General features: G+C 49.1%; 1 protein-coding gene across 2 annotated transcripts; it reads left to right on the top strand.

The window, feature by feature from the left end:
* The first annotated feature begins 5,320 nt into the window (after nt 1-5,320).
* On the top strand, nt 5,321-23,588 carry PARD6A (par-6 family cell polarity regulator alpha). 2 transcript variants are annotated; one of them, XM_060254341.1, is made up of 3 exons: nt 5,321-5,491; nt 10,282-10,504; nt 22,107-23,588. In XM_060254341.1, exons 1-3 carry the CDS (start codon nt 5,429-5,431, stop codon nt 22,895-22,897), a joined length of 1,077 nt encoding a protein of 358 aa, XP_060110324.1. In that variant the 5' UTR covers nt 5,321-5,428; the 3' UTR covers nt 22,898-23,588. The 2 variants fall into 2 exon arrangements, with proteins under 2 accessions (XP_060110324.1, XP_060110323.1); XM_060254340.1 differs by having other exon boundaries at nt 22,104-23,588.
* The last annotated feature ends 3,303 nt before the right edge of the window (nt 23,589-26,891 follow it).

Below are 26,891 nucleotides of genomic sequence, written 5' to 3'. Positions count from 1 at the left end.
GCCCCACTTGTGAACATCCTGATGGCACTTGGGGGGGGGGGGGGTTGGCCATTGTGTGACAGAGTGTTGGACTGGATGGGCCATTGGCCTGATCCAACATGGCTTTTCTTATGTTCTTAGAATCCCTGGCCAAATCGGCATGGTGAAAAATTGCTTCCTGACCCTGAAGTGGTCATTGGCATTCCCCTGGGCATGTAAGAAAGGACCATGAGAAATAAGCACTGATGCAACCCTTCCTGCCCTCCCTCTCATGATCTGCCTAAGTTCACAGAATCAGCATTGCTGTCAGATGGTCATCTAGCCTCTGTTTAAAAATCTCCAAGGATGGAGAGCCCACCACCCTCCAAGGAAGCCTGTTCCACTGAGGGACCATTGTAACTGTTAGGAAGTTCTTCCTAATGTTTATCTGGAAACTTTTAATTTCAACCCATTGATTCTGCTCCGAACTTCTTCCATGATCACATCATATAACACAGAAGTCCAGTGAAAGCCCAAGGAAGTGAACAGTTTTGGGCATACCAGGAAAAACAATTTTTAAATGCCTGCCAGGCAGACAATTGAAGGGAGGAGAGATCCATAGGCAGGGAGCCACTATAGAATAGGCTGTGGCTGGATCGTCACCTGCCTAACCTAAGAAATTGGGCACCCAGGGTAAAACCCCAGAGCAGAGACTCTGACCAAGATCTTATCAGTCAGGCACAAGATGTTCCTTCAGTTCTGGTCCTAGGCTGTGTAGGTCAGAACCAGCACTTTAAATCACACTGAAAATAAACCACTCAGCAGAAAAGTTCTTTAAGTACAGGCAAGATGCTTAACATCCCAAAGCCCAGGCTCAGAACAGTCTGAGTGGGCTTGGCATGTCTCTTGCTTATCAAGTAGTAAAGATTTGGTGAGTTCTGTTCTTTGGTGTCTGCAGCTGTTTTCTACGGGCAGTGTAGATTGCTACAGTAGCATCAACTCTTTGTGGTGTCTGACTCAACAGAGTTGTGCTCCAGTATCTATCTTTCCATCTTCCATCATCCTCCTATCATCTATCTATCTATCTATCTATCTATCTATCTATCTATCTATCTATCTATCTATCTATCTATCTATCTATCTATCTATCTATCTATCTATCTATCATTCAATCATATAGTGGGTTCTTAGGCATTGAAGAGGTGAGGTGGTAGTGATAACAAGCTCTTATTGAGTACAGTATGGAAGGTGGCTGCACTAACAAGACTGAAGAACGAGGCCTGCTGGGCCAAGAAGAAGAAGATATTGGATTTATATCCCACCCTCCATTCCGAAGAGTCTCAGAGCGGCTCACAATCTCCTTTACCTTCCTCCCCCACAACAGACACCCTGTGAGGTGGGTGGGGCTGGAGAGGGCTCTCACAGCAGCTGCCCTTTCAAGGACAACCTCTGCCAGAGCTATGGCTGACCCAAGGCCATGCTAGCAGGTGCAAGTGGAGGAGTGGAGAATCAAACCCCGCTCTCCCAGATAAGAGTCCACTACACCAAACTGGCCAACTATATACAACACTGGGTTTCCACGCTAGCACGTTATTGGGTTGTTCAAACCAGCAGGGGGCCTGTGATTGGAGCAGGGCAGTTTGGATTTGGATCCTACTGCCCAGTGTTCCTAAGTCCCCAAGCTCAATCCTTCAGGCTCCAATGAGCCAGGCAGGAACACCATTGATAACAGCATTTACTCTCATACATCCTCCCCCACTGCCCCATCAGTTGGCTTGGAGAAGGCATTTCTCCAGTGCTTCCTTGGAGATTTTTAAACAAAGGCTATATGGCACCAATGCTTGGAGAATGCATGTAAAGCTAAAGCTGCTTTCTTTCCACCTCTCTCCTCTCCATCTATTTCCCTCCCTTCCTTCCTGTCTCATAGCTCTCAAACATCTGATGTTTATTCTGTGTGGCTCTTGCATTAAGCAAGTTTGGCCGCTCTGGAGTAGGATCTGGGAGAGCAAAGTTCCAAGTCCCTAAACTGCCACAGGAGCTTGTTGAGTGACCTTGTGCTAGTCCCTCTCTCTCAGCCTCACCCACCTCACAGGTAGATTTAGATATCTTGCTGCTGTCATTGGGATTAGTGCATTTTATTGTTTCTATGCTGTGTAGCTTTTTTTTTTTAGGTACTATTGTAAGCTGCCTTGAGGATGCAGGCCAAAAAATGGAGTATAAATATTTCAAATAATTATTTTTTTTGGGGGGGGGGAGGTTGATGCAGTGATTCTGACAAAGCTACAGTCCCTTGTGCAAGGCATTTTTAAAAAGCATAAAGCGCTTGGCACCCAGAATCCTGCAAGAGATATTTTACATAACAGAACACAAGAAAGCTATTTTGAGGAAGGTAGTTGCCAAGTCTTGCGATTTTATTGCAGGCTTCCCCAGACTGTAGATCCTTTCAAAGCGTAAAATCAAACAAAAAGGCATGCGATAAAGCTGTGAGAAGAATCCCTTTCATGTTTAAAAAGCACATTTCCAACCCCTGTGGTGGATGAAAAACTTGGCAAATGTCAATTTGACAGCAAAATAAAAAAAAAACTCAAGGCTTTGATCCAAAAATAAATAAAGGAAGTAAGTACATCAAGAAACTTTTTTTTAAAGTTAAAATTTCGTGGCATTAAAACAATCTCATGGGGCCTGGGAAGGAGGGACCGTGTGGTTTTGAGGGCTTGCCGCTGGCAGCTTCCCTCCTTTCCTTGGATCAGTGGAAGCATAAATAGGGGGAGGAATGATGTTGCAAGACTGATGTGCTCAAGGTCACTTCACTGCAAGAATACATCTTTGGCACATCTGAATGGGACACTGACCACTGCCATCGGGGTGGGCCTCAGGCCTCACTTGGTTGAGCACTGAACATCTCCATCTCATGCACGAATTTGGGACTGAGCCGATCACTGCTTCCCGTTTTGAAACTCTGCTCACAAGTGCCTGCGTGGTGTAGCAGTTAGCACATCAGACTGGGATCTGGGAGACCCAGGTTCGAATTTGTGCTCTGCCGTGGAAACTTGCTGGGTGACGTTGGGCCACTCATACTCTCTCAGCCCAACCTACCTCACAGGGTTGTTGTGAGGATAAAATGGAGGAGAACAAATGTCAGTTGCACTGGACTCAAACTTTGCTCTGCTGCTTTAGGCCAACACAGCTACTCACCCGAATCCAGGCCTGTAGCCATGGGGGGTGGGGCTGTGGAGGCATTGCCCACTGACTTCCAGGCAGGGCCCCTGACTCCCAGGGAGCCCTCTGGGGTACACCCTGCTTTTTTTTCTTTTTGCCACAGCTGAGCTAATGAAGCATCATTAGTTGCGGCCAGACGCAGGGCACGGGGCACTGCAGCAGCAAAAGCAGCAGGCGGAGAGGTGGGATGGATGGAGCTGTTGGCTGCAAAGTGCCAGGGTGGGGGAGAGGTCTGTGGAAGGAAACCCCATGATAACGCCCACGCATGCTGCAATCCCTTCTTGACTCCAAAGTTTTAGAGCTGGCTGCCTCGACTTGGCCGCATTCAGAGCCTCCAGCTTTTGCCCCTACCCCAGAAAGCTTCTGAGAAGCAGCAAGCCCCACAGCAGATGGGAAAGGGTGCCCCCTGACTTTTAAAATCCTGGCTACAGCCCTACTCAAATCTATCAGCCAGGTTGGTTAGGCTGGGAGAGAGTGACTAGCACAAGGTCACTCAACAAGCTCCCGTGGCAGCATGGGGACTTGAACTCTGGTCTCCCAGATCCTGGCCAGCAAGTAATCATTGCACTCCCTTAGCACTCCCAGAGCTGAAGGCTACAAGAATAGATACTGGAGCAAAGAGAAAACAGCTTCAGACACCAAAGAACAGAACTCACAAAATCTTTACTACATACTGATCCCCAAGGTTCATTTGGTTCTTTCAAAATCTGTGCCCTTCTGCCTTTACAAATCCAGCAAGAGCACTTCAGGCCACATCACTCTCCATCTTAAGAGTACTTAATATAATTTGGAAAACTCTATTCCTTCATTTTCATGTTTCTTTATGAAAAAAACCGCGCGTCATGCAGCATTGCCCCTAATCTAACACGGAATCTAGTCATTCTTCACCTTATCAAGAGCTTGGTTTCCTTTTGCACTTCCACAAATTCTTAGCTCCCATAACTGATAACAATCACTTTCCACTCATTCCCCTGTTAATCCAGAAAATTCAACACAGTATATTTAAAGGCCTACATGTTATCCATTTATGGAAAAAATGTCTTTGTGAATAAGTTATTTTTCCTCAAATATCCGGTTTTATTCAAAATCTGGAATTTTAAAATGGAAACGTCTAAGACTCTAGGGCCACCATATCTGTTAACCTGACTAGCATTTTAAAGAGATCTGCTGGCCGATCCCTTAGCAGGGAGTTCTGCAGGTCTGTTCCAGTGAAGAAGTCCAATGGTTCAGAACAAAGGCCTTCAAACTGTGCAGCATGGAATGTTTCGGGTCAGCAAAACATAAAAGCCTTTCTGCCCTTCCATTTCATCCACACAAGAAGAAAAAAAAAAGAAAAAAACCCTAACTCCACTGCATGACTTCCTTTTGTTCACTATCTCAGCAGCAACAAGGGTCAAACCCAGACATGCGCAAAAAGTTTAAAAATAAAAGTTAAATCCTAATTGCTATCCCAGGTCAAAATGGGGCCGAACGGAAATATTGAGTGCCCACCGTCAGGCAGGGGCTTCATCTAATGCCGCCCGGCTCTTGAAGGTTAAAATGCACCCAGACCTTCTCCCTAGCCCACTGCATTACCCCTGGGCAAGGTGTGCTCCCAAGCTCTCTCCTTCCGCCTCCCCCGGCCGAAATTGGCTTGGAGTCAAAAGGTCCCCACCCACATCCTGGCGTTTCCCTTGATTTCTGCGGGACGACCGCGAATATAAGCGCCTTTATGAACTGCTTTGCATTTGGCGTCCGCAGCAGGGCGAACAGGCAGGCTGGCACCACCGTCTGTGAATTCTGGAAGCGAAGGCTGGCGGGCGGATTCCTCCTGGCGAACAGAAACAATACGCGCGGGAGAGAGGAAAACTTCGCTCCCGCAGGCGCGCCCCGGGGGCGGGGGATAAACGGCGCCTGCCCCGCAGCCGCGCGGCCTTTCGGACGGCTCCCTCCTCTCGCCGTCCAGCCGGTCACTTACACGGTGGAACGCCCGGGCCGCGGTTACCTAGGCGACGTTGTCAGCAACCTTCCATCCAAGCGCCTGGGACGTTCTGAGCCCGCCCCCTTCGGCCGGCCCACGCCAATCGCGCGGCATCCCCCAACCTGCTGGGGGTGACGTCATGGCCGGTGAGCGCTCCCTCCCTCCTCCTCCTCCTTCGCCTGCTGCTCGCGGTGCCCGCTGGTGGAGCGGCGGCAGGCAGTGCGGCGGCGGCGGCGGCGGGTCGGGAGGAGCAGCCGCCGGCCCAGCCCGGCCCTGCCCCGGCAGCGCAGCATGGCTAAGCACCACCGCACTCCGGCGCGCAGCCCGGAGCCCGTCATCGAGGTCAAGAGCAAGGTGAGGGGCCGGGCGGCGCTTGCTTACCCCGGGGGGTGGGCGGGGAGGAGGGATCTATTGCTGCCGTGCGGGGCTCGCTGCCTCCGGAGCGGGGGGGAGGGAAAGAGGCTGCACAGAGCCGGAGCCTCCCCGCTTCAGGAGCGCTTGAGATGCAAGCTCGGTCGAGCTCCCGCTCCTCCCCGCGCCGCCCCCGGGTTTCCCTCGGGCCCAGGTTAGCGCCGGCGGCTCCTTTTGCCCTGCTGGGGGCAGCCGCGATCCGATTTGCAGCAGGTGCATTGGGGGAATCGCCTGCTGCCGCCGTCCCTCCCTGGCCGGGCTCAGCTGCTTTGCCAGACTCAAGGCGCTTTCGCAGCTTTGCAGCGCAGACCCATCTCTCCCCCCCCCCCCCCACCGTCCCGGGTGCCTGCTGGGCGTCTCGTCCGGCCTAGCGGCTGGTGGAACTCGCGATTGTTTATGCCCCCCCCCGCTCCCTTTCTCAATCCCTCGCCTGCTAGAATAGGATTATGGCTCGGGGGGGGGGGAGCGGAGAGAGCTCTGCCTTTCGGCGCGAGCTTTCTAGGCGAACCCGAGCAAGCACCGGCTCCCCCCCCCCCCTCGTATTGCCTTCCCGCAGGTTATGCAATGGTGCACCAGCCTGCAGCCGGTGGCGACTGAGCAGCAGGGCCTGGGAAAGCGATGCATGCTTCCCCCCCCCCCCCCGCCCCTCGACACCGAGGAGGAGTCTTTCCTCCTCCTGAACGCATCGGTGATATGCTGGATAGTGTTGCACGGGGGATCCGGTTTCAAAGTGCCTGTGTGGTCGGCAGGGATGCGGGACTGCCTTGATCCCTGCGCTTTTGGGAGCTCGATAACTGGCGACGGTGGGAAGCCCTTGAAAACTCTCTCTTGACAAGGCGGGGGTGGGGAGGACCAGGACCCTAGCTAGAGTTTCATATTTGGTGGGGCCCAGTGTAGGATTTGTTGTTGGGGGGAGGACCAGGGGGGCCACCCAGTTTGGTGGCCTTGGGCTCTCAGCACTTTAAGCTGCCTTGAGTTCCACAAGCTAACACCTCCCCCTTTGCCTGGGCAGTCACAGCAGCTCTGCTCCCTCCACCCCTTTCTTATGTGCCCCTCTCTCAGAGCCCTCTTGACTCTTTCCCCTCCCCCCTTTTGCTCTGCAAGGTGTGTTAGGGAAGGGGAGAGAAAAAAGCAAAAAGACCAGCAGCAATGTTTACTACTTGTTTAGAGTGGCAAAGGGGACAGATTGGGGGCCCTCCAATGGAGGGGCCATGCAGTTGGAGGGGGGGGGGGTAGAAGGATGGGCCTGGCCCCTTCTGGGCCCCACTGTAGCTAGGGGCCTGGGTAGGACTGCCTTAGCCTGGACCTGAGACCTTTGACTCCTTCAAAGGCTTCACAAGACCAATGCCTTATCCCTCCCCCCCAAACAACGAAAGGGGAATAGGTATTTTGGCCCCTCTGCCCGGAGGATTGCAGTGCCAGGGAGAGGGTGCTGGCATTTCTCTGTCCCCTGTAGAGGGACACAGCTTTTCTGTAAGGAACCAGAACTGAAGCTGCTGAGCATTTTCTGGGGCTTCCCTTGCCCTAAATCCAGGGGTTGGGGGGCTGTCCTTTCCTAGGAGCCTATGGGAAGCAGGATGGGGCAAAACCGGTGGCTGGCCTGGAGGAAAACTGCTGTTTCTTGGGCCCTCTGGAATCCGGCACCTGCCATTGGATGACAGCAAAGCCTGACACAGTCCTGCTATTGATAGATGTATCCAACTGCAATAGCAAATTACATTATTGCTGATTAATTTCTTTATAGCTTGCATACATACATAGCCAATTTCTTGCTGCTGCTGAATTGGACTTTGCTGTTCTGTGCTCCTCTGAACTGATAATTTTTGCTTCTTTGGGACAGAGACTGTATGAAGAGCTTATCTATACAGTTGCTTCTACCATCAAATTACCTTATACCAGGGGTGGCCAAACTGCAGCTCGGGAGCCACATGTGGCTCTTTCACACCAATTGTGTGGCTCTTGAAGCCCCCATCACCCTGTTGGCCAGCTTGGAGAAAGCATTTGTTCTCTTTAAATCACTTCTCTTAAACCAAGCCAGCTGGTGGCATGGACAATGCATTTAAAGTTAAAGGTGCTTTCTTTCGACCTCTCCTCCCCACCTATTTTCCTTCCTTCTCTCAAACATCTGACATTTATTCCATATGGCTCTTACGTTAAGCAAGTTTGGCCTTATACTGAATCGGACTTTTGGTCGAGCAGAGTCAGTACTGTCTAGTCAGACAGACAGAGGCTCTCCAAGACCTCAGACAGAGGTCTTTCACAAGACCTATCACCTGATCCTTTCACCTAGAGATGCCAAGGATTGAACCTGGGACCTTCCGCATGCCAAGCAGATGCCCTGCCACTGAGCGGCACAGCCCTCTCTTGTGGCTATAAACTGTCTTCTATATGACTGGGGTGTATGCCTGAGATTAAAGAGAGTTAAATGGCAAAGGAAAAGGGCTCAGTTGAATTAGAGGCTCTTTTCCCACCATGCATCCTGTGTGGGGAAGCAGCTGGCTCTGTTAGCATGACCTGGATCAAATCCTGCACTCTTTCGTGGGCAGGCTCATCAGCTCCTGCTGATCCCAAGGTTGTGACCACAGAAGATGTGGCCATAACATATCAAACTTGTGAAGGGAACTGCTGATTCATGATAACACCCCTGCATGTTTTGATTATGTAACCAAGATGCAACTGTAGGTTCGATATCTTGTTCCGTTCTTTAAGGAGAGGCTTTGGCAGTTACTTGTAGGAGATGCTTTGACTGCAGAAGGACTATGGAATAAAAAGAGCATGCTCTTTTCCTGAGCCCAGTCCTGGTGGCTTTGTGCTGCAGGCTTTTGAGTTCGACAGAATTCTTTCACTGGGCAGGATGGGAGGTTTGCTGGACTTAGAATGGGTATCGGGACAAGACCAGTTGTGACTGCAAATGGCTTTTTCTTTCTTATGGAGAAAGACTTTAGAGTAGACAGATGCTAGTGCGACCTCAGGATTTTAGTTTAGAACTTTGTCCTGTTTCTCGACTTACCTGGGCCCTGGAGCATGACAGCCGCAACACACTTCCAAGGGTTTTTCCCATAAGCACTGTGGACTTAGCAATGACTGTGCAGAGAACTTTACACATTGTCCTCCTCTCTGTAAGCCACTGATATTTCCAGAATCATCTGATAATATCTATCTAGTGAGGTATAAGACTCAGGGAACATCCTGTTCAAAGAGAAGAGCAGAAAATAGTAGTCGAAAGTGAGCCAGCGTGGTATAATGGTTAGATTAGGATCAGGGAAGCCCATGTTGGAATCCACACTTGTGCCATGGAAACACAGAGGGCAACCTTGGGCCAGACATACCATCTTAGTCTCATCTACTTCACAGGTCCAGGTGGGTAGCCGTGTTGGTCTGAAGCAGCAGAACGACGTTTGAGTCCAGTGTCCCCTTTGTCTGAGGTTGTGTTTGGGCACAGTTAAATCCTAGCCCATTAGCACTTTAGAGCCCAACAGGATTCTCAAGGTATAAGTTTTGGTTGAGCTGAAATTCCCTTTGTTAGATACAAGTGGGAATGAAAATCCATGATATTATATTGGCCAAGTACAATGCAAAAAGGTAATCAAGATTGATTAGGAGAGACATTAGCCTCTGTCATGAGATAAGAATCCTATTTCCTTATTCATCCCTAGGAGATCCATTGCGCTGAACTTGTGAATGAACTCAAGTTCAGCAATCTCACGTTGTAATTGCCCCTCGAAGCGTCTGTTTCAGGACTACTGCGCTTAAATCAGCAATGGAACACTTTGGAAAATTAAAACGTTCTCCCACTGGTTTGTGAGTGTGGCGATTTATTCAAAGCTCATGCCTTGAATAAAACTTTGTTGGTCTTGAAGGTGCCACTGAACTGTTCTATTTCACAGGGTTGTTGTGAGAATAAAATAGTTGCAGGGAGAAGGAAGTCAGCCTCTTTGGATCTTCATTGGGGAGAAACGCAAGGTACAAATGGATTAATTAATAAAAATTAAATGAAGTAAAATTAAATATTGGCCGCTTTGAGGATTTTTTATGGTATGTAAATACTGTAAATTAATAAAATGTATAAGATTATGGATTTAATTCCCAGGTGTTGGGTTTGAATGCCCAAGTTAAAGATGCCACATGAGAGCCAGTGTGGTGTAGTGGTTAAGAATATCAGATTAGCATGCGGGAGACCCAGGTTCGAATCTCTGCTCATACCATGGAAGCTCCCTAGATGACCTTGGACCAGTTATACTCTTTTATCCTAGCCTACCTCACAGGGCTGTTGTGAGATTGAAATAGAGGAGAGGAATACAATGGAAGCTGCTTTGGGTCTCTGTTAGGGAGAAAAGCAGGGTATAAATGAATGCAATCAATAAATGTCTCTCCAGGCTTGGGGGGAAAAAATCTAAAAGTGAATCTGTGAATATTTCAAAGTAGAATGCAGCATCCTTGATATCTCCAAGGGCTGTTTCACGTGGCAGCAGGGGGTTTTTTGTAGCAGGAACTCCTTTGCATATTAGGCCACACACCCCTGATGTAGCCAATCCTCATGGAGCTTACAGTAGGCCTTGTACTAAAAGCCTTGTAAGCTCTTGGAGGATTGGCTACATCGGGTGTGTGGCCTAATATGCAAAGGAGTTCCTGCTAAAAAAAAAAAGCCCTGAGTGGCAGACTGGTGCTGGACCACATTCTATCTGGTTTCTTTCTTCTTGGCTGTGATCCCTCTTTTTTCTCTTTCCCTCTAGTTTGATGCTGAGTTTCGCCGGTTTGCCATGAAGCGCTCCAGCATAGGTGGCTTCCAGGAATTCTACCAGCTGATTCAGACAGTCCACCAAATCCCCTCTGTGGATGTTCTTCTTGGCTATACAGACATCCATGGAGATTTGCTGCCTATCAACAACGATGATAATTACCACAAAGCACTCTCCTCGGCCAATCCTCTGCTCCGGGTCATCATCCAGAAACGGGGTAAGGTGGCACCCAAGAGACCAGGGTTTCTTCTTTCGCTTATATGAAAGGGTAGAATTCTAGCAGGAGCTCCTTTGCCTTATTAAACCCCACCCCCTGATGTAGCCAATCCTCCCAAGAGCTTACAAGGCTCTTTTTTTGTAAGCTCTTGGAGGATTGGCTACATCAGGGGTGTGTGGCCTAATAGGCGAAGGAGCTCCTGCTAGAATTCCACCCCTGCTATGTGTGTGAGGCTGGAAGGTGGTGTGCTATCTGACCAGAGACCTCAAAAGGTGGATAATATTGGGGACATGTAGTTAATATAGCGAAATTAGCTGAGTTTTAGAAACGTTATTGTATGTAGTAAATAAACTCCCAAGAGTTTAGATCCAGGTGGGCAACCTTGTTGGTCTGAAGCAATAGAACAAAGTTGGGGTCCACTAGCGCCTTTAAGACTAACAAAGTTTTACAGAGAATGTAAGCTTCCGTGTGCATGCACACGAAAGCTTACATTCTCTATAAAACTTTGTTGGTCTTAAAGGTGCTAGTGGACTCCCAAGAGTTTGGGGTTTTTATTTTATTTATTTATTTGTATTTACTTTTGAATCGTTTTACTATTTTATGGTTTTATTGTTCATTGTATTTAAATTTGATTTGAATTTATTTTAGGAGATGCTGTACACCGCCTAGAGCCCCAATGCTTTGTGGGAAGGTGGTCTTAGAAACCAGCATTATAAATAAAGTAAAAATAAGACGTATATTGCAAAAAGTAAAACTTACATTTATTCAAGTAGTCTCGGTTCACATCCATTGTTGTGATCGAAAGAAGAGAGAGAATCCTAATCTAAAGAAGTCTGTTCTCTATCACAAGTGGCCTGCTAAATCCGGCATCACGTATGTGGGAGCATGAGGACATTGCTTTTACTGGAGAGACCTGTAGAAATGTGAGGCTCCATGAAGTGCCATGTGGATAGTGGGATAGAACAAAGGGCACAGGATGAGAAGAAGGGTCAGAGAGCAGCTCCCAAACTGAAATAAAGAGAGGCATCCCATTATGGAAATAACATTTACACAAACTTAAGAGCTATGTAGCCCCTCTCCCCCCCATGAAGGCAAGGAAAGCCACAACAAACCAGGAAAAGGACTGTGCCATGCTCCACTGCCCACTCCCCATGAAAGGAGGTCTGGCTTTTGGTTCTGGCTGCTGGCAACTTGCTTAGGGCTGGCCCAGTGCATGGGGAAGGCCTCAGCTGAAATGGTCCCAGGCCACTGGTCTGCCAGGATGTTTCATGGTGGTATTAATGGCCAGCTCCCCCCTGTGTGAAACTCCCAGGATACGTCTGTTCCACAAGGCCGGTGGCCAACCTGTAAACAGTAGACTGTCTAATTTGGCCCTCAGTGTACGACTGGATTATGGCAGTACCCAGGTATACTGGTGCTGGTGAATTCCCACGTGTGACTATTTCAGCCTGTAAACAAAGCCACAGCTGCAGTATTGAAACAGCTGACAGATTGGGGATTGACCTGTGTGAGGCATGGAAGGATGCCCAGAGGCTGTGGGTGTCACTGGTTGCTTTCCCGCTGACTCAGCATGGGGTGAAAAGTCTCCTTAATTCATGATGTTTGTGCAGCATGTCCCTCTAGAACTCTCCTGAACGTTTGGAGGGGCTGTGGGTAGGCTAATGGGGAGATGCGGGTGCGGGGGGGGGACACTGTGACTTCACAGGAATGGTATGCCATCCTTTGTCCAGCTCTGGGAAAGATGCTCTGGTGTTGGAAATCGGTTGGTTGTGGACAAAAGCAAGTCGATCTGTGTTTAGAGAGCTCTCCATGTGAGTCACGTGCCTTTTGAAAGGCACGGGCCTGTACAAACGGAACTTGTTCAGCTTTCTGTAACAATTAGTGCTGCTGTCCTGAGTCAAGCCAAGGTACGCTTCAAATCGGAGGAACTTTCCTTTCTAAACCAATAAAATGTTTCTTTCTCTAATGATTCTGCTGGCCAGCCTGCAGGAACGGGCTTATTTCTAGACTCTAGAAGGCAGCAATAATACTAATTATAACAGAGGTTCTTTTAATAGCCTGGGAGAGTTAGCCAATTCTCTCTCCCTGCTTGTTCAGGGGTTGGAGAGGACTCCAGAATCCATTTCAAGGGGGTGCCTAGCGGGAGACAGACATGAACTGATTTCCCACACACCTTACGCCATTCTCACGTTCCTCTTCTCAGCAGGGCTTCCTTCCGATTTCACACTATCTGCCCCGGGGCTGCAAGTAACATCGGCGTTTTCGCACAGCAAACAGAAACTGGTTTTTAGAGGTTTCTGTTTGCTGCGTGAAAACGCCGACCTTACTTGCAGCCCTGGGGCAGATAGTGTGAAATCGGAAGGAAGGTCCTCTGAGAAGAGGAATGTGAGAGCAGCGTAAGGTAAGTGGGAAATTGGTCATGGTCTCAGGAAGCAATCTTGCTGCCCCAAGTGCTAGAGCAGTGCTGCCATGCTTCAGAGCACAGCCGAAACAACAACAAATGTATGCAAAAACCAAAACCATGCTGTCCCCCCTGCCAAAATCTGCTATCCAAATAAGTGATGCAAAGTAAATCTGTTGCATAAATGCATTATGCAGTTGCCCTCAATCCTAGAATGTTGCATCCTGAAGTGTTTCTTGTGGCGATTGGGTGGGAGCAGCAGGGAAGGGATGGATAAAACACTGGGGGAAGTGCTTCAAATGCCGCCGACCTCCAGATATTCTCTTGTTTTGCCCACTGGAGACATTTTGTAAGACCTTCTTGTGAAGGGCCCTCCGTGAAGCTTTCTGCTTTCCCGCTGCTTCAGAAACCAAGAGGGACGATTCTAAGAGCGGCTTGAGTGGTGAAATGGGAAAAAAGCATTGTTTAGACTAGAGGAACAAGGATTTTGGTATTCACATGAAGTGTGAATGTTATGGCTTGAGGTTCAATAAATCCGCACAGTAGAGTGGTCTTCTTAATCCATGGAGTCCTTCTTATGGGGTGGTGAACACACACCTAGCTGCCTCTCCTCGCTTTTTGGAAGGATCTACTTGTAGTGCTCATGTGTAAAAGGGCTTCATGCTGTCTGTGCACATGTGCTACAGATGATGTGGATGTACTATAACAGACTGCGAAATTCCAGCAATCTGAGCCTTAGGAAGGCAGGGTTTAGGGAGGTGGGAACCTCAGCAGGGTGTAATTCCGTACAGTCAACTTTCCAAAGCAGCCATTTTCTCCAGGGGAACTTATCTGGAGATCAGCTGTCATACTGGGGGATATCCAGGTCCCCCCCGGACATTGGCAATCTTAGCTAGATAGCAAAGTGAAAACGCTTGGCAGGAGAGAAGATTTCTTTTTAGTAGAGGCAGGTTCAAATACTCTGGCTCCTCCGCTTCCTGTCCTAGAGCTGTGATGTCATGTGACTTCCTGTCACAGGCTTGCAGCTTGCTGGGTCCCATGCTCTCATCCAGGGGTAAAAGTGGGCACCAGGTCTAGAAACACTGAAAACCATTGCTGTAGGCCCCTAATGTGCTGGGGCTAAAATTTGGAGATCTAACAGGGAAGAGGGAAATATTTGAGGTTTGTCACCATAAGCTGACAAGAGTTACTGAGAGCAAACTTGAGATGTCAAAGGATAGCCACGCAGCCTACCTCTGCTCCCTTGTCTGTGATGGGAATGCTGAGTGCGGAACTGCTGGCTTTATAGAGAAATTTACTGAGAGGGAGGGAAGATTTCCTCAGCCTTGTACACTCTCCTGGGACCAAAAATAGGCAGTGTTCCAATAAACAGTGTGGTATTTTTAGCTCAGGAGCCCCATCTGATGAGCTTTGAGAAACAAGGTGTGTGCCACTTAGGCGCAATGACCTGGTAAAGCCTCTCCCTTCCGCTTTGGTAAGTTTTTATGAGCGGGTAATACCCCCAGCAACGAACTCCACGCAGGGAGTGTCAGGAACAAATGAAACTGCCTTCTGCTGAATCAGACCCTCTGTCTATCAAAGTCAGTATTGTCTGCTCAGACCGGCAGCAGCCCTTCAGGGTCTTAGGCAGAGGTCTTCCACATCACCTACTGCCAGAACTTTTAACAGGTGACAGCAGGAATTGAACCTGGGACATGCCAAGCAGATGATCTACCACTGAGCCACAGCCCCTCAAATTTGATTCTTTCATTGTTTGGGATATAAAAATGAAATTTCCCTTTTCTTTCCTCCTCATTCCCAGTGTAGTGCCAATGATACACACACACCCCTGTTGCTATAATTTCCCCTCATGACCAATACTCCCTCTAAGCTGTGGAGTCTTGTGAGCAAAAATTCTACTTCATGAGCTGTTGGCATTAAAGTTGTCAGCTACTGTATGAATTAGTTTGCTCTGGAGTCATCCTTCCTGAGCTAAGACAACAATGTTCGAACCGGAGGCTAGAAAACTGTGAGCTAGCTCACACTAACTCAGCTTAAAGGGAACATGACCCCCAACCCACACCAAATTTATTCCCGAACTGAAATTTGCCTTCCTAATGCTCTCGTGCCCTAGTGTCTGCCTGAGGGCCGGGGTTGCCCTGTGTGGTCTCCTCAGGCTCCTTTCCACTCCCCATTTTCCCACCACTGGCTCCCGTGCTCCCACCCTGCACAAGCGACAACGGTTGCTGCCTTTCCCCATCAGTCACTCAGTCCTATCAGTGGGACAACCTAGTAAATAGCACACCAATGGATGTCTTCAGGAACTTCCTCTCCTATTGCATTTAAATCTGCCTTTCCTTTCTGGCAATGTTTTTCTCCCTGCTCCACGTTATTCTTGCAGCAACCTTCTGAGGTAGGTTAGGGTGGGAATGACCAACTGGCCCAAGGCCATCTGATGACCTTCATTTTGGAAGTGGGGATTCAAACCTGCAGCTCACCCTAGCCCAAGTTCAAATGCACAGTAACAGGATGTTGTGAGGCCAGGGCTGATTGCTTTTGTGGGCTTTCCTTTGCCAGGCTGCAGAGGCCAAGACGGCTACATGAGAGATGTTCCCCCCAGATTATGCTTTGTGTGGGTTCCAAACCAAGTAGCATCATTGTCTGCTGGAGTTCCTGAGTTCTATTTTTATGAGTGCAAAATCTTGACTGCTTGGATGCTTCCAGCTATTTATGACAACCTGACCAATTATTAAAGTCCTAACCTGGCTGGCCGGAATGTTCTGACTCAGCTTCTTCAAATCCACCTGCCTGCAGTAAATATCTCTGGTCTCTTTAGGAGCCTGGAGGAATGATTTGCCCTGGAAATGTAGCGAGAAGCCCCTGTGGACAGGAAAGCCAGCACAGAGGTTTCTGGTTTTAGGGAGGGACGGTTCAAAAACCACGCTGAGGGAACGAGGAGTCCGTTGCTGGAATTAAAATTCCATCAGTGCTTGGAATTTGGGCTGGCAGTCTCTGTGATCAGGAATAGAATTGTTCTTCTGCATTTGGGCCAAGGAACATTCTCGGGTTGCGTTCTTGGGGTCCTTGGAATTTGGAAGCAGAAGTCTGCCACCAAAGACATCCCCAGCTGCTCCCAGAACAGGTAGACATAACCAGGGGTCATTTTGTAGAGGAAAAGGTGCTGGAGCTCATTAGCACAACTCATTTGCATATGCCACCAATCCCGGACATCACTAGAAGGTGTACTAAGTTATATCAGCTCAGCATCTACCTTAAAATGCTTCTTGAATTGTAACGGTCATAATCAAACCTTACTTCCCTCATACTTTTTAAATGACTTTCTCCTATGTGGTCACAGTGACATGATGAAGATTTCTGTCTGCTTTATATGTTTTGTTTATTTTCCCATTTTTGGTGGGGGGGAAATATTAGAAAGTTTGTTAAATCTTAGCGCCCAGCAAAATTCTCACAGGGGGTTTGAAAAATTGAGCCCAGAAGCAAGTGTTGGGGGTGGGGGTGGTAAGGAAGAAAGAGCACAATAAAATTTAGAGGTTCCAGAGCTCTGCTCCTGTGAGCTCCTGCCCAAAATGAGGCCTGAACATAACTGATTTTAAAGGGAAGGACTCAGGGAAATGTGGGAAGACCTCATGAAGATTCCCTCTTCTGTCCCCCCTGAAGATCCGTTTGCAGCAGCTGCTGATTTCTCATCAGGGCCCCAGCTGGGGTTCAGCTACTGTTTCCCTCCCTTGTTCCTTCCAACATGCTACTCTTTCAGGTCTTGCAAGATCCTTCGTACCTTGCGTGTAGATACGCTTCTCCCACAGTGTTGGCATATGTTGCAGATGGCAAGCACTCAGGCCTTGGCAGAATAGGGAAGAGCACCTTACTGAGCCAATCTGCCACAGTTACCTGGAGCCCTGCAGAAGGTCTTCCCGAATGCTTCTCTGGTGATGGGTGAAGGACCTGTCTCCACACAGATGGAGGGCGATGTTTTCTCCTCCTGTCTTATGCTGAACTGGCGTTGAGGGCTTGAGAAAGACTGATTGCATGTGGCAAGTGACTACTTAGGGCAAAGAGTAGCCATTGTCCAAAGGCAGATGATGCCGTAGCCTTGTGCAGCAGAGCTGGGTCTGGTCATCACCTGGCTGGGTGTCCTCTAACATCACCTTGAAGAAGACAGGCAGAATAGAAATGTCTCATACTGCATTAAGTTCATAATCTAGATCAGGGGTGTAACTCATTTGTTATGAGGGTTGGATCCAACATAAATGAGACCTTGTCTGGCCAGGCCATGCGTGTCATAAAATGTAATGCCAGATAATGGAGATATAAACTTTATAAAGTTCAGACAAACACAAAGATTTGCTTAAAAAACTTAAAATATGCTTAAAAGGTTAGCACTCTTGCAATATTTTGTTTATTTAACAGTTTCTTATAACTGACACCACTTGCTCTGAATGATTGCATCAAAATCTGGAGACAATGTCTGTGCTATAGCAATATTGAGTATGCTGTCCGGGTGTTGTTCAAGTGTGTGTCTGTAAGCTGCAAACCTGCTTTTGATTTATTGGCATTCATTACAGAAATCTCATGGTCAATGCTTTGAGCCTAAGACCCAGGGGAAAATATCAAATGGCTGGGCATTGTGAGCTTTTGTATGTAAGTTTCTTCATATGATGGTCAGCCAATGAAGGAGAGGCTTTGCTGTGTAGCTCCTGTGCAATTGAGCAAGCCTGGCAAAGCAAGTTGTGATGCCAAAGGAAGTCAGAGAGAGAGAAGGAAGTAAATGACAATGAGTTGCTTGTGGGCCTGATAGGAGCTCTCCGCGGGCCTCATCCAGCCCTCGGGCTTCACATTTGACACCCCTGATCTAGACAATGATCAAATAACAAATTCCATACCCCACCCTTTCAACTTTGATAAGAATGCCTGGGAACCTGAGTAATGCAGTGATCAGATTTTTCTGGATCTAGGAGACCCAGGTTTGAATCCCCACTTATGCCATGGAAGCTTGCTGGGCGACCTTGAGCTGGTCACATACTCTCAACCAAGCCCGCCTCCCAGGGATGTTGTGAGGGTAACATGATGGAGAAAACAACAATGTAAGAGGCTTTGGGTCCCCATCAGGGAGAAGGGTGGAGTGTAAATAAATAAATAAATCACCAACTGCCAATCTTAAATTAGCCCAACTAATTTCTGTAACTCCTTCTTGGTCTGTTTCATTGGTCTGTTTATTTTCTCAGCCTCTATAATAAACAACGGGCCATTTTGGATTTGCATCCTTCTAATTAAATTGTAACGTGTTAACATGAGAAATGGAAAAAAGGTTTCTTCATTTTCCCTGTTTGGATAAATTGGCAACCAGAATGCTTGAGTCAAGGAGCTGTTTTTATCTCTGTTAGTGATTTTTTGTTTTTTAGTGATGCTTGTTTCTGATAAAATCCAAAGTGTGGGAATCTTGCAGGGACAGACAGAATGTGCTCTGGGAACAAGGTCTGCGGCAGAAAAGTGTGTGTGGACGGATTCTGACTTTCACTGCTGGGACACCAAACCCTGTCCTTTGTGCTCTGAGCTGGCAGCTTCAAAGTTTAAATATGCTGGGTGGGTACGCCTCAAAAGAGTGATTAAAATGGAATTATTCATTCTTTAATCCCAGCCTGGTACACAACATGTACTCTCAGAGGAGGTTAGATCCTTCTGGGCTGACAGATACCATACTGACATGCAGGGCTTTTTTTGCATCAGGAACTCATTTGCATATTAGTCCACACGCCCTGATGTAGCCAATCCAACAAGAGTTTACAGGGCCTACTGTAAGCTCAAGGAGGATTGGCTACATCAGGGGTGTGTAGCCTAATATGCAAATGAGTTCCTGATGCAAAAATAGCCCTGTGACATGGCAGGGAGAGGATGAGAGAACAGAGGGGGCACTCACAAGTAGTGGGAGCCTAGCTCAGCATTTGACCTGCTAGCATCTTTTGGTGCCTTGAAACTGTGTGGAGCCCTAGCCCCTGGTGCGAATCGCTTCATTGCTTCAAATTAAGAACATAAGAGAAGCCACGTTGGATCAGACCAGTGGCCCATCCACTCCAACACTCTGTCACACAGTGGCCAAAACAACCAGGTGCCATCAGGAGGTCCACCAATGGGGCCAGGATACTAGAAGCCCTCCCAGTGTTACCCCCCCAAGCACCACAGGCATCGCTGGCCTGGTACAAGATGGCCATTGTTTAGGAGCCTATAGATACAGTTGCTAGCGGTGACCAGACATCAAACCCTGATGACCCAAAACAAAAAGTTCCAGTATATTCCATGACAAGAGTGACATGTTTTTACAAAGGTGACGGTAATATAAGCGGGGTGGGGGTGGGACAGGGAATGGAACAGAATTCTCTTTCAAAATGGTGTCAAGATGTGTCATGGGTTGGAACACAAACATCCGGATCACCCTCAGTCAGCAGGCCACAGAAAGAAAAAGTACTTGAGAGGGCCAGTGGGGTGTTGTTTGGTGTTGTGGTTAAGAGTGCGAACTCTAATCTGGGTGAATTGGTTTTGGTTCTCCACTCCTCCACACGCAGCCATCTGGATGACCTTGGGCCGGCCACAAGTTCTCAGCAAAGCAGTTCTCTCAGAACTCTCTCAGCCCCATCTACCTCACAGGGTGTCTGTTGTGGGGAGATGAAGGGAAAGGAGATTGTAAACTGCTCTGAGACTCCGAGTGAAGGGTGGAGTATAAATCCAATCTCCTTTCAGATTAGGATATGGGAGTGCCAGATTCAGACTCTGACTCTGCCATGGCAACTTCCTGGGCGACCTTGGACCAGCCACACCCTCTCAGCCTGACCTACCCCGGAAGGTTGTTGTAAAGATAGAATGGAGAACAGGAGAGTGTTGTAACTTCACTGGCTACTAGAAACAATAGCTCCCCCCCCCACAAGTCCTACCAAGATCTGTGAACTTCTGTCTGTTTCTTAGCATGACCAAGTGTTTTCCTCTTGCTCTTCACCCTTTCTTTACCACCACTGGCCCTGTCAGAATGGAACTATTTATACCCCACTGGACAAACTGAATGGATTCTGTCATTGTGTTTAACAGGTGGCCAAACTGCGACTCAGGAGCCACATGTGGCTCTTTCACACATATTGTGTGTGGCTCTCAAAGCCCCCACTGCCCTGTTGGCTGGTTTGGAGAAGGCATTTGTCTCTTTAAATCACTTCTGCAAGCCAAGCCAGCCAGTGGCTTGGAGAATACATTTAAAGTTGCTTTCTTTCCACCTCCACTTCCCTCTCTCCATATAGTTGTTTTCCTTCCATCCTTCTTTCCTTCCTTCCTTGTGGCTCTCAAACACCTGATGTTCATGTCTTGCGGCTCTCAAACGTCTCACATGTATTCTGCGTGGCTTTTCCATTAAGCAAGTTTGGCCACCCCTGTTACGTAGAAGAAGAAGAAGTGCAGATTTATACCTGCCCTCCCTGAATCAGAGACTCAGAGTGGCTTACAATCGCCTATATCTTCTCCCCCCATGACACCCTGTGAGGTGGGTGGGCTGAGAGGGCTCTCACAGCAGCTGCCCTTTCGAGGACAGCTCTGCGAGAGCTATGGCTAACCCAAGGCCATTCCAGCAGGTGCAAGTGGAGGAGTGGGGAATGAAACCCGGTTCTCCCAGATAAGAGTCACAACCACTACACCAAACTGGCTGACTATATAACATTCACCTAAGGTTCACAGTCCGGTACTGCTATGGAATCGGAAAGATTCTACAACATGGATGCTTCCCTACCAGCCAGAAATCCTTTTTTCGTATTCAGATGATGTACACTTTGAGCGGTTGTGCTGCTGAATGCAACGTCTTGCTCCCCGAACACTGAGTCGTCCAGTGTTTCAAGATTCCAAGGCCGTGAGGACCAGCTCCCAAGGCACTAGGCAGACAGGCTGGCAAAATACGGAGCTGAAAGACGAGCTTCAGAGTGAGATACACATTCAGTGCCTGGCAACCGCCTCTGCAGGAGCTGGTGGTGAGAAAAGAGGGACTCCCACCTCCAGCTCTGCCACTTTAAGGATGTATATTTAGGCTAGGTGTTGGGAGGAGCTACATAGCAGGAAAAGGGATGTGTAGAAAGTGCCATCAAAGTGCGGCTGACTTGCAATGATCCCGTAGGGCTTTCAAGGCAAGAAACGAGCACAGGTGGTTTGCTGTTGCCTGCCTCTGCATAGCAACTTTGAGCTTCCTTGGTGGTCTCCCATTCAAATGCTGACCAAGACTGACCCTGCTTAGCTTTTGAGAGCTGACAAGGTTGGGCTGGTCTAAGCCATCCAGGTCAGGGCCAGGAAGCTGTAGACATACGGAAAGCCAGACACCTGCTGCCAAGAGAGGCAGGATTGGTGGATATTAATGATAAGGGGGGAAAGGATTGGGTGACTTTGGTCTCAGAGCTCTCTAAGGTTGCCAATCCCCAGGTGGGGGCAGGAGATCCCCTGGTTTGGAGACCCTCCCCCTGCTTCAGGGTCATCAGAAAGTGGGAGGGGGGGAATGTCTGCTGGGGACTGCATTATTCACTATGGAGATGGAGTCCCATAGGGTATAATGGAGAATTGATCTGTGAGTTTCTGAGGTGGCTGTTTTTTTGAGGCATCAAATTTTCAGCATAGCATCCAGTGCTGCTCCTCAAAATACCCCCAAGTTTCAAAAAGATTGGACCAGGGGGTCCAATTCTATGAGCTCCATTATTTCCAATGGAAGGAAGGCATTTAAAATGTGTGTGGTCCCTTTAAATGTGATGGCCAGAATGCCCTTTGGAGACAGGACCAGATGTACATGTTTTTTGAGGGGGAGATTAAAAAATGATGCCCCCTTATGGGCCCATAGACTAGAATGAACTCCATACCCAATTTGGCACCCTTCCTTCGGAGGCACCCAGGGCACGTGTCCCCTCTGATTCCCCCTTAGATCCAGCCCTGTTTGGAGATCAATTGTGCTTGTCACAACCTTGCTCCTGGCTCCACCCCCAAAGTCCCCAGATATTTATTGAATTGGGCTTGGCAACCATAGAGCTCTCTCAGCTCCTCCTACATCAGAAGGTGCATGTTGTGAAGAGAGGAAAAGAAGGCAATTGTAAGCCCCTTTGAGTACTGAAATGTGGCGTATAAAAACCAGCTTCTTCTTGGAGCAGCACATTCCCTTCACATCTAATCCATGCTTGCTTTCCTCCTTCCTTACAGCAGAAGCTGACACCAGCGTCTTTGCCTCCAACTCCCTGCAGCGGAAAAAGAAGGGACTGCTGCGCCCCGTGCACCAGCGGGCCAAGCCGCACCTGCTGATCGGCATGCCGCAGGATTTCCGCCAGATCTCCTCCATCATCGATGTGGACATTCTGCCCGAGACACATCGGCGGGTGCGACTGCACAAGCACGGCTCCAACAAACCTCTGGGCTTCTACATCCGGGATGGGGTCAGCGTACGCGTGGCCCCCCACGGAGTTGAGAAGGTGCCCGGGATCTTCATCTCACGCTTGGTCAAGGGGGGGCTGGCCGAGAGCACCGGGCTCCTGGCCGTGAACGACGAGATCTTGGAGGTCAACGGCATCGACGTGGCGGGCAAGTCCCTGGACCAGGTGACGGACATGATGGTGGCCAACAGCCACAACCTCATCATCACGGTCAAGCCGGCCAACCAGCGCAACAACGTGATCCGCAGCAGCAAGGCCTCGGGCAGCTCCGGCGTGTCCACGGACAGCACCCCCAGCCAACAGACACCCAGCCCGGCTTCCCAGTATCTGAGCAACTGCAGCACAGCCGAGGGGGAGAGCGACGAAGAGGGCGACCTGGTGATCGAGAGCGATTTGCCTGCCGGTTGTCCCAACGGCGGCCTCCTCGAGAGTCTGCAACACAGCCTCTCCCTGTACAGCTCTCAGGGCTCGCTGCCTTCCCTGAACAGTCACAGCGGCAGCGGAAGCCCGATCCGGGGCAGCCGAGCAGGCAGCCTCCGGGAAGATGGTACGGTCATCACTCTATAGCCCTCGGCGCACCTCCTTCCCTGTGCCCTGTATCGCAGCATTTCCAAGGTCAGTTTGGTGACCGCCTTATTCCTGGCCAGTGGGACTGGAATCCAGGGCACGGGCAGGGTTTCTCCATCTGGATCACGAGTCACTACCCAGCAGGAACTCTTCTGCATATTAGGCTGCACCCTCCTGAGGTAGCCAATCCTCCTGGAGCTTACAGTAGACCTTGTACTAAGAGCCCTATAAGCTCTTGGAGGATTGGCTACCTCAGGAGGGTGTGGCCTAATATGCAAAGGAGTTCCTGCTACAAAAAAAGCCCTGCGTACCCAGCCCCTCTTCTCTCTCTGACCTTTCCGTGCACACTGCCTCCTGAGCGCAACAGGTGCTTTCTCCAGCTGCTCTTGCAAAAGACAGCAGCCGGGATTGGAGCAATAGGGGTGGGCGGGAGCAGTCCCCTTTCCCCCAAGTCCCCTTCGTCCTCCCCATGGAACCAAAGTTATGGGGTTTTTATCACCTTCCTTATCTCTTCCTATCAGCCCCCGCCCATGCTCCAGGGGGAAAGAGGGGGCTGCCCCTCACAGACGCAGATGACCCTTTGCTCCGACCCACTCTCATGAAGTGTTTCTTTTTAGTTGTTTGTTTTTATGATGAACATGCATCACAGATTAATATATTGCAACGGACTATTAAATTTTTTTTAAAGAAACGTGCTCTCAAGTGGTTTTTAGGAATCTGTTGGGGGAGAAAACACAAAGGAGGCCTGAGGGAAAGGCTCGGAACCACTTTGGCGAGGCAATTTGTTGACCATGCTGTGGGGAAGGAGGGAGGGGGCGTGGCCCAGTGGCAGAGCATCTGCTTGGCACGCAGAAGGTCCCAGGTTCAATCTCCAGTTCCTCCAGCTAAAACATTCAGGTTGCAGGCCAGGGCTTTTTTTTGTGGCAGCAACTCCTTTGCATATTAGGCCACACACCCCTGATGTAGCCAATCCTCCAAGAGCTTACAGGGCTCTTAGTACAGGGCCTACTGTAAGCTCCAAGAGGATTGGCTACATCAGGGGGTGTGGCCTAATATGCAATGGAGTTCCTGCTACAAAAAAAGCTCTTTTGCAGGCAATGTGAAAGATGTCAGCCTGAGACCCTGGGGAGCCACCGCCAGTCTGAGATTATACCGACCTTGACAGGCCAAGGGTCTGTTTCCCCATAAAGCAGCTTCGTGTGTGTTCATAGGTAGGAGCAGGGCTTTTTTTGAGCAGCAGTGCACATGAACACAGTTCTGGCTGGCTTGGCGTCAGGGGGTGTGACCTAATATGGAAATGAGTTCCTGCTGGGCTGTTGCCCCCCAAAAGCCCTGTGTGACACAATGGTGATGTCAGGAGGTGTGGCCTAATATGCAAATCAGCTCCTGGGTAGACGCACCCAGTCAATTGACATAGCCAACAGAGCACATTGAGTTACCTTTGCCTCCAAATGACCCAAACGAGCTGGTCTTATCTATCAAAAGGATATCCTGATTCATCCTGCAGGCAAAGGAAATTAGTTTTTGGCTCTCCCCTGCTCTGAGAGCAAGGAGTTTCTTTTTCATCACCTGTGTGTGTGGACCGCTGGAAGGGTTTGCGGCATGTGCTGCTGAAAGCAGAGCTGGATAAAATTGTGGTGGAAAAAAGTATGCGGAATCTCCTGGAAATTGAGAAACTCCTGGGAATTTGGGGATGGAGCCTGGGGAGGACAGGGATCTTACTGGGGTAGAGTCCACCCTCCAAACCAGAATGTAGCCAGAATTTTTTTAAAAACGGGGGCACACTTTCCCATCCATTGCAGGGCTTGCCACTTCTCAGAAGCTTTTTGGAGTAGGGGCAAAAACTGGAGGCTCTGAAAGTGGCCATGTTGAGGCAGCCAAGCCTAAAACTTTGGAGTCAAGAAGGAACAGGACGTTACGTGCAAGCAGGGGGGGGGGGGGTTTCCTTCCACCTCCGTCTCCCCCCACCCTGGCACTTTGCAGCCAGCAGCCCCATCCTGCCTCCCTCCCCGGCCTATTTCATGTAGCTTCCTCTGCCTCCCTCCTTTCCACCTGCTGCTGCAATGCACTGCGCCCTGCTCAGCTCTCCCAGCTCTGGCTGATGATACTTCACCAGCTCAACCATGGGCGGAAAAAAGAGGGGGAAAGGAGGTTGCGCCTAGGAGGGTCCCCTGGAAGTCAGGGGGCGCAGCCTGGAAGTCAGGGGCAGTGCCTCCACAGGCCCCCCTGTGGCTACAGGCCAGCTTCCAAAGCATTTGTTTTCTCCAAGGGAATTGATTTCTGTAGTTTTCAGAAAAGGTGTAATTCCAAGGGATCTCCAGGTCCCACCTGGAGGCTGGCATCCCTAATTGGAATCCGGGTCTCCCAAATCCTACCCTGACAATAATCTGACACTGTAACAAGTATGCTGCACTGGCTCTCTACTTCAATCGGACTGTGCATTTTGAAAGCCTGACTCTTGGGAGTCCACACACAAATTAAGAAACAAGCCCCCCAAATGGTGTGCATTTAAAAGGTATTAAAATGAACAGGGGTGTTGCGACAGGGGTCACTGTTTTGACTTGTGGTGGGCCAGCGGGTGAATCTCTATGGCAGACCATTTGCCCTTTTATTTTTTCCTCATTACTGGCAAAATTCCTACTCTTTAGCAAGATAAAGGAGTACAGAGAGGGCTTATTTTACCTTCAGTGACAATGAAGACAAAAGAAATTGGCATGGGAAGGCAAAGTCTGTGGATTATGTAAATGTTATGCTAATTTAAATTGTGTGTGTGTGTGTGTAGCTTGAAAATCTTGCTGCAGGCAGGAAGGGGGAAGGGAGAATTGCATCATGGGTTAAGCTGGGCTACCACTCACTGGGATCGGCTGCCTTCTGACTTGATCTGCCTTACTAGGTTGATTCTTGACTGGGGCTTTTCCCACCTGCCTGTCTGTTAACAGGAACAACCCAAGCCTCTCTGTGTCTCTCTTTCATTCTCTCCTGCGGAAAAAAAAGCAACTGTGAAAAGGAAAAAGGAGTCTCTGGTAAGCCAGGATTGCAGCATGTTGCTACAGCAGCTCTTCTACGTCTAGCTCATTTGCACCCAAATGGTTTGCGGTGACAGGTTTAATTTAGAATTTTAAATCCCAGAAGCACAGCCTTCTTCCCCCATAATCTTTTTTCAGTTTAAAACTCAACCAGTTCAATGTTTTTTTTCCTGCACAACTGGTGGATTCTTGCTCTTTTGGTTGGAAGAGGCTGGTGCCGTTACCAGCCCTACCGGAATGGCACTGTGGGCAGTCTGGCCTTGCGATAAAGGATGCTTTCGGATGACCAAAAAACCAAGTGTCTGCATGTATGCACACAATCCCTGCTGTCTCCTTATCTGTGGCAGGAGCCAGAAGAAACAGCTAACCTCTCACTCTGACCCTGCTATGACATCAGTGAATGTCTCTCAACATGTCTTGCTATGGATACAGCATTACACTGTCCACATGTGTGTATCATTTTGGTATGCAATAAGGGGGGTTGGAATCCCTGATGGTCAGAAACTTAAATCCTGCCACATTCATCTATGGCAGGTGCAGTGTTTGCTCCGAGCTACAGAGTGTTGGGGGCAAAAATTCCCTGTGAGCCAAAAGCACTCCAGTCCACTGGAGCAGGCCAGAGAATAGGTCTACTTGCCCTGGTCCGCTACATCGGTATAGACCTGGTCTCCGGAGGACAGGTCTACCCATCCCTTTCCACTGTATTGGCTATCTCAAGATTTAGAACAGGAATGTTAAACATGCAGCCCAGGGCTCGAATCAGGCCCCTAAGCTATCAGGCCCCTCTGCTTCCTTCTGCCTCTCTCTTGCTTCCTTCTGCATAACAGCTTGCTCAACTGCACAGGAGCTACAGAGCAAAGTCTCTATTTTCTCCATTGGCTGAGGCTCCTCCCTTGGGGAGGAAGTGGGGAAGGCAGAGCTTGCTTTACCAGACCGTCTCAATCACACAGCAGAGCTACTGAGCCAAA

This window comes from Heteronotia binoei, chromosome 14 (genome assembly GCF_032191835.1).
Source record: "Heteronotia binoei isolate CCM8104 ecotype False Entrance Well chromosome 14, APGP_CSIRO_Hbin_v1, whole genome shotgun sequence".
In the NCBI taxonomy this organism is placed as follows: Eukaryota; Metazoa; Chordata; class Lepidosauria; order Squamata; family Gekkonidae; genus Heteronotia; species Heteronotia binoei.
This window is presented reverse-complemented; position numbering and strand designations above follow the sequence as displayed.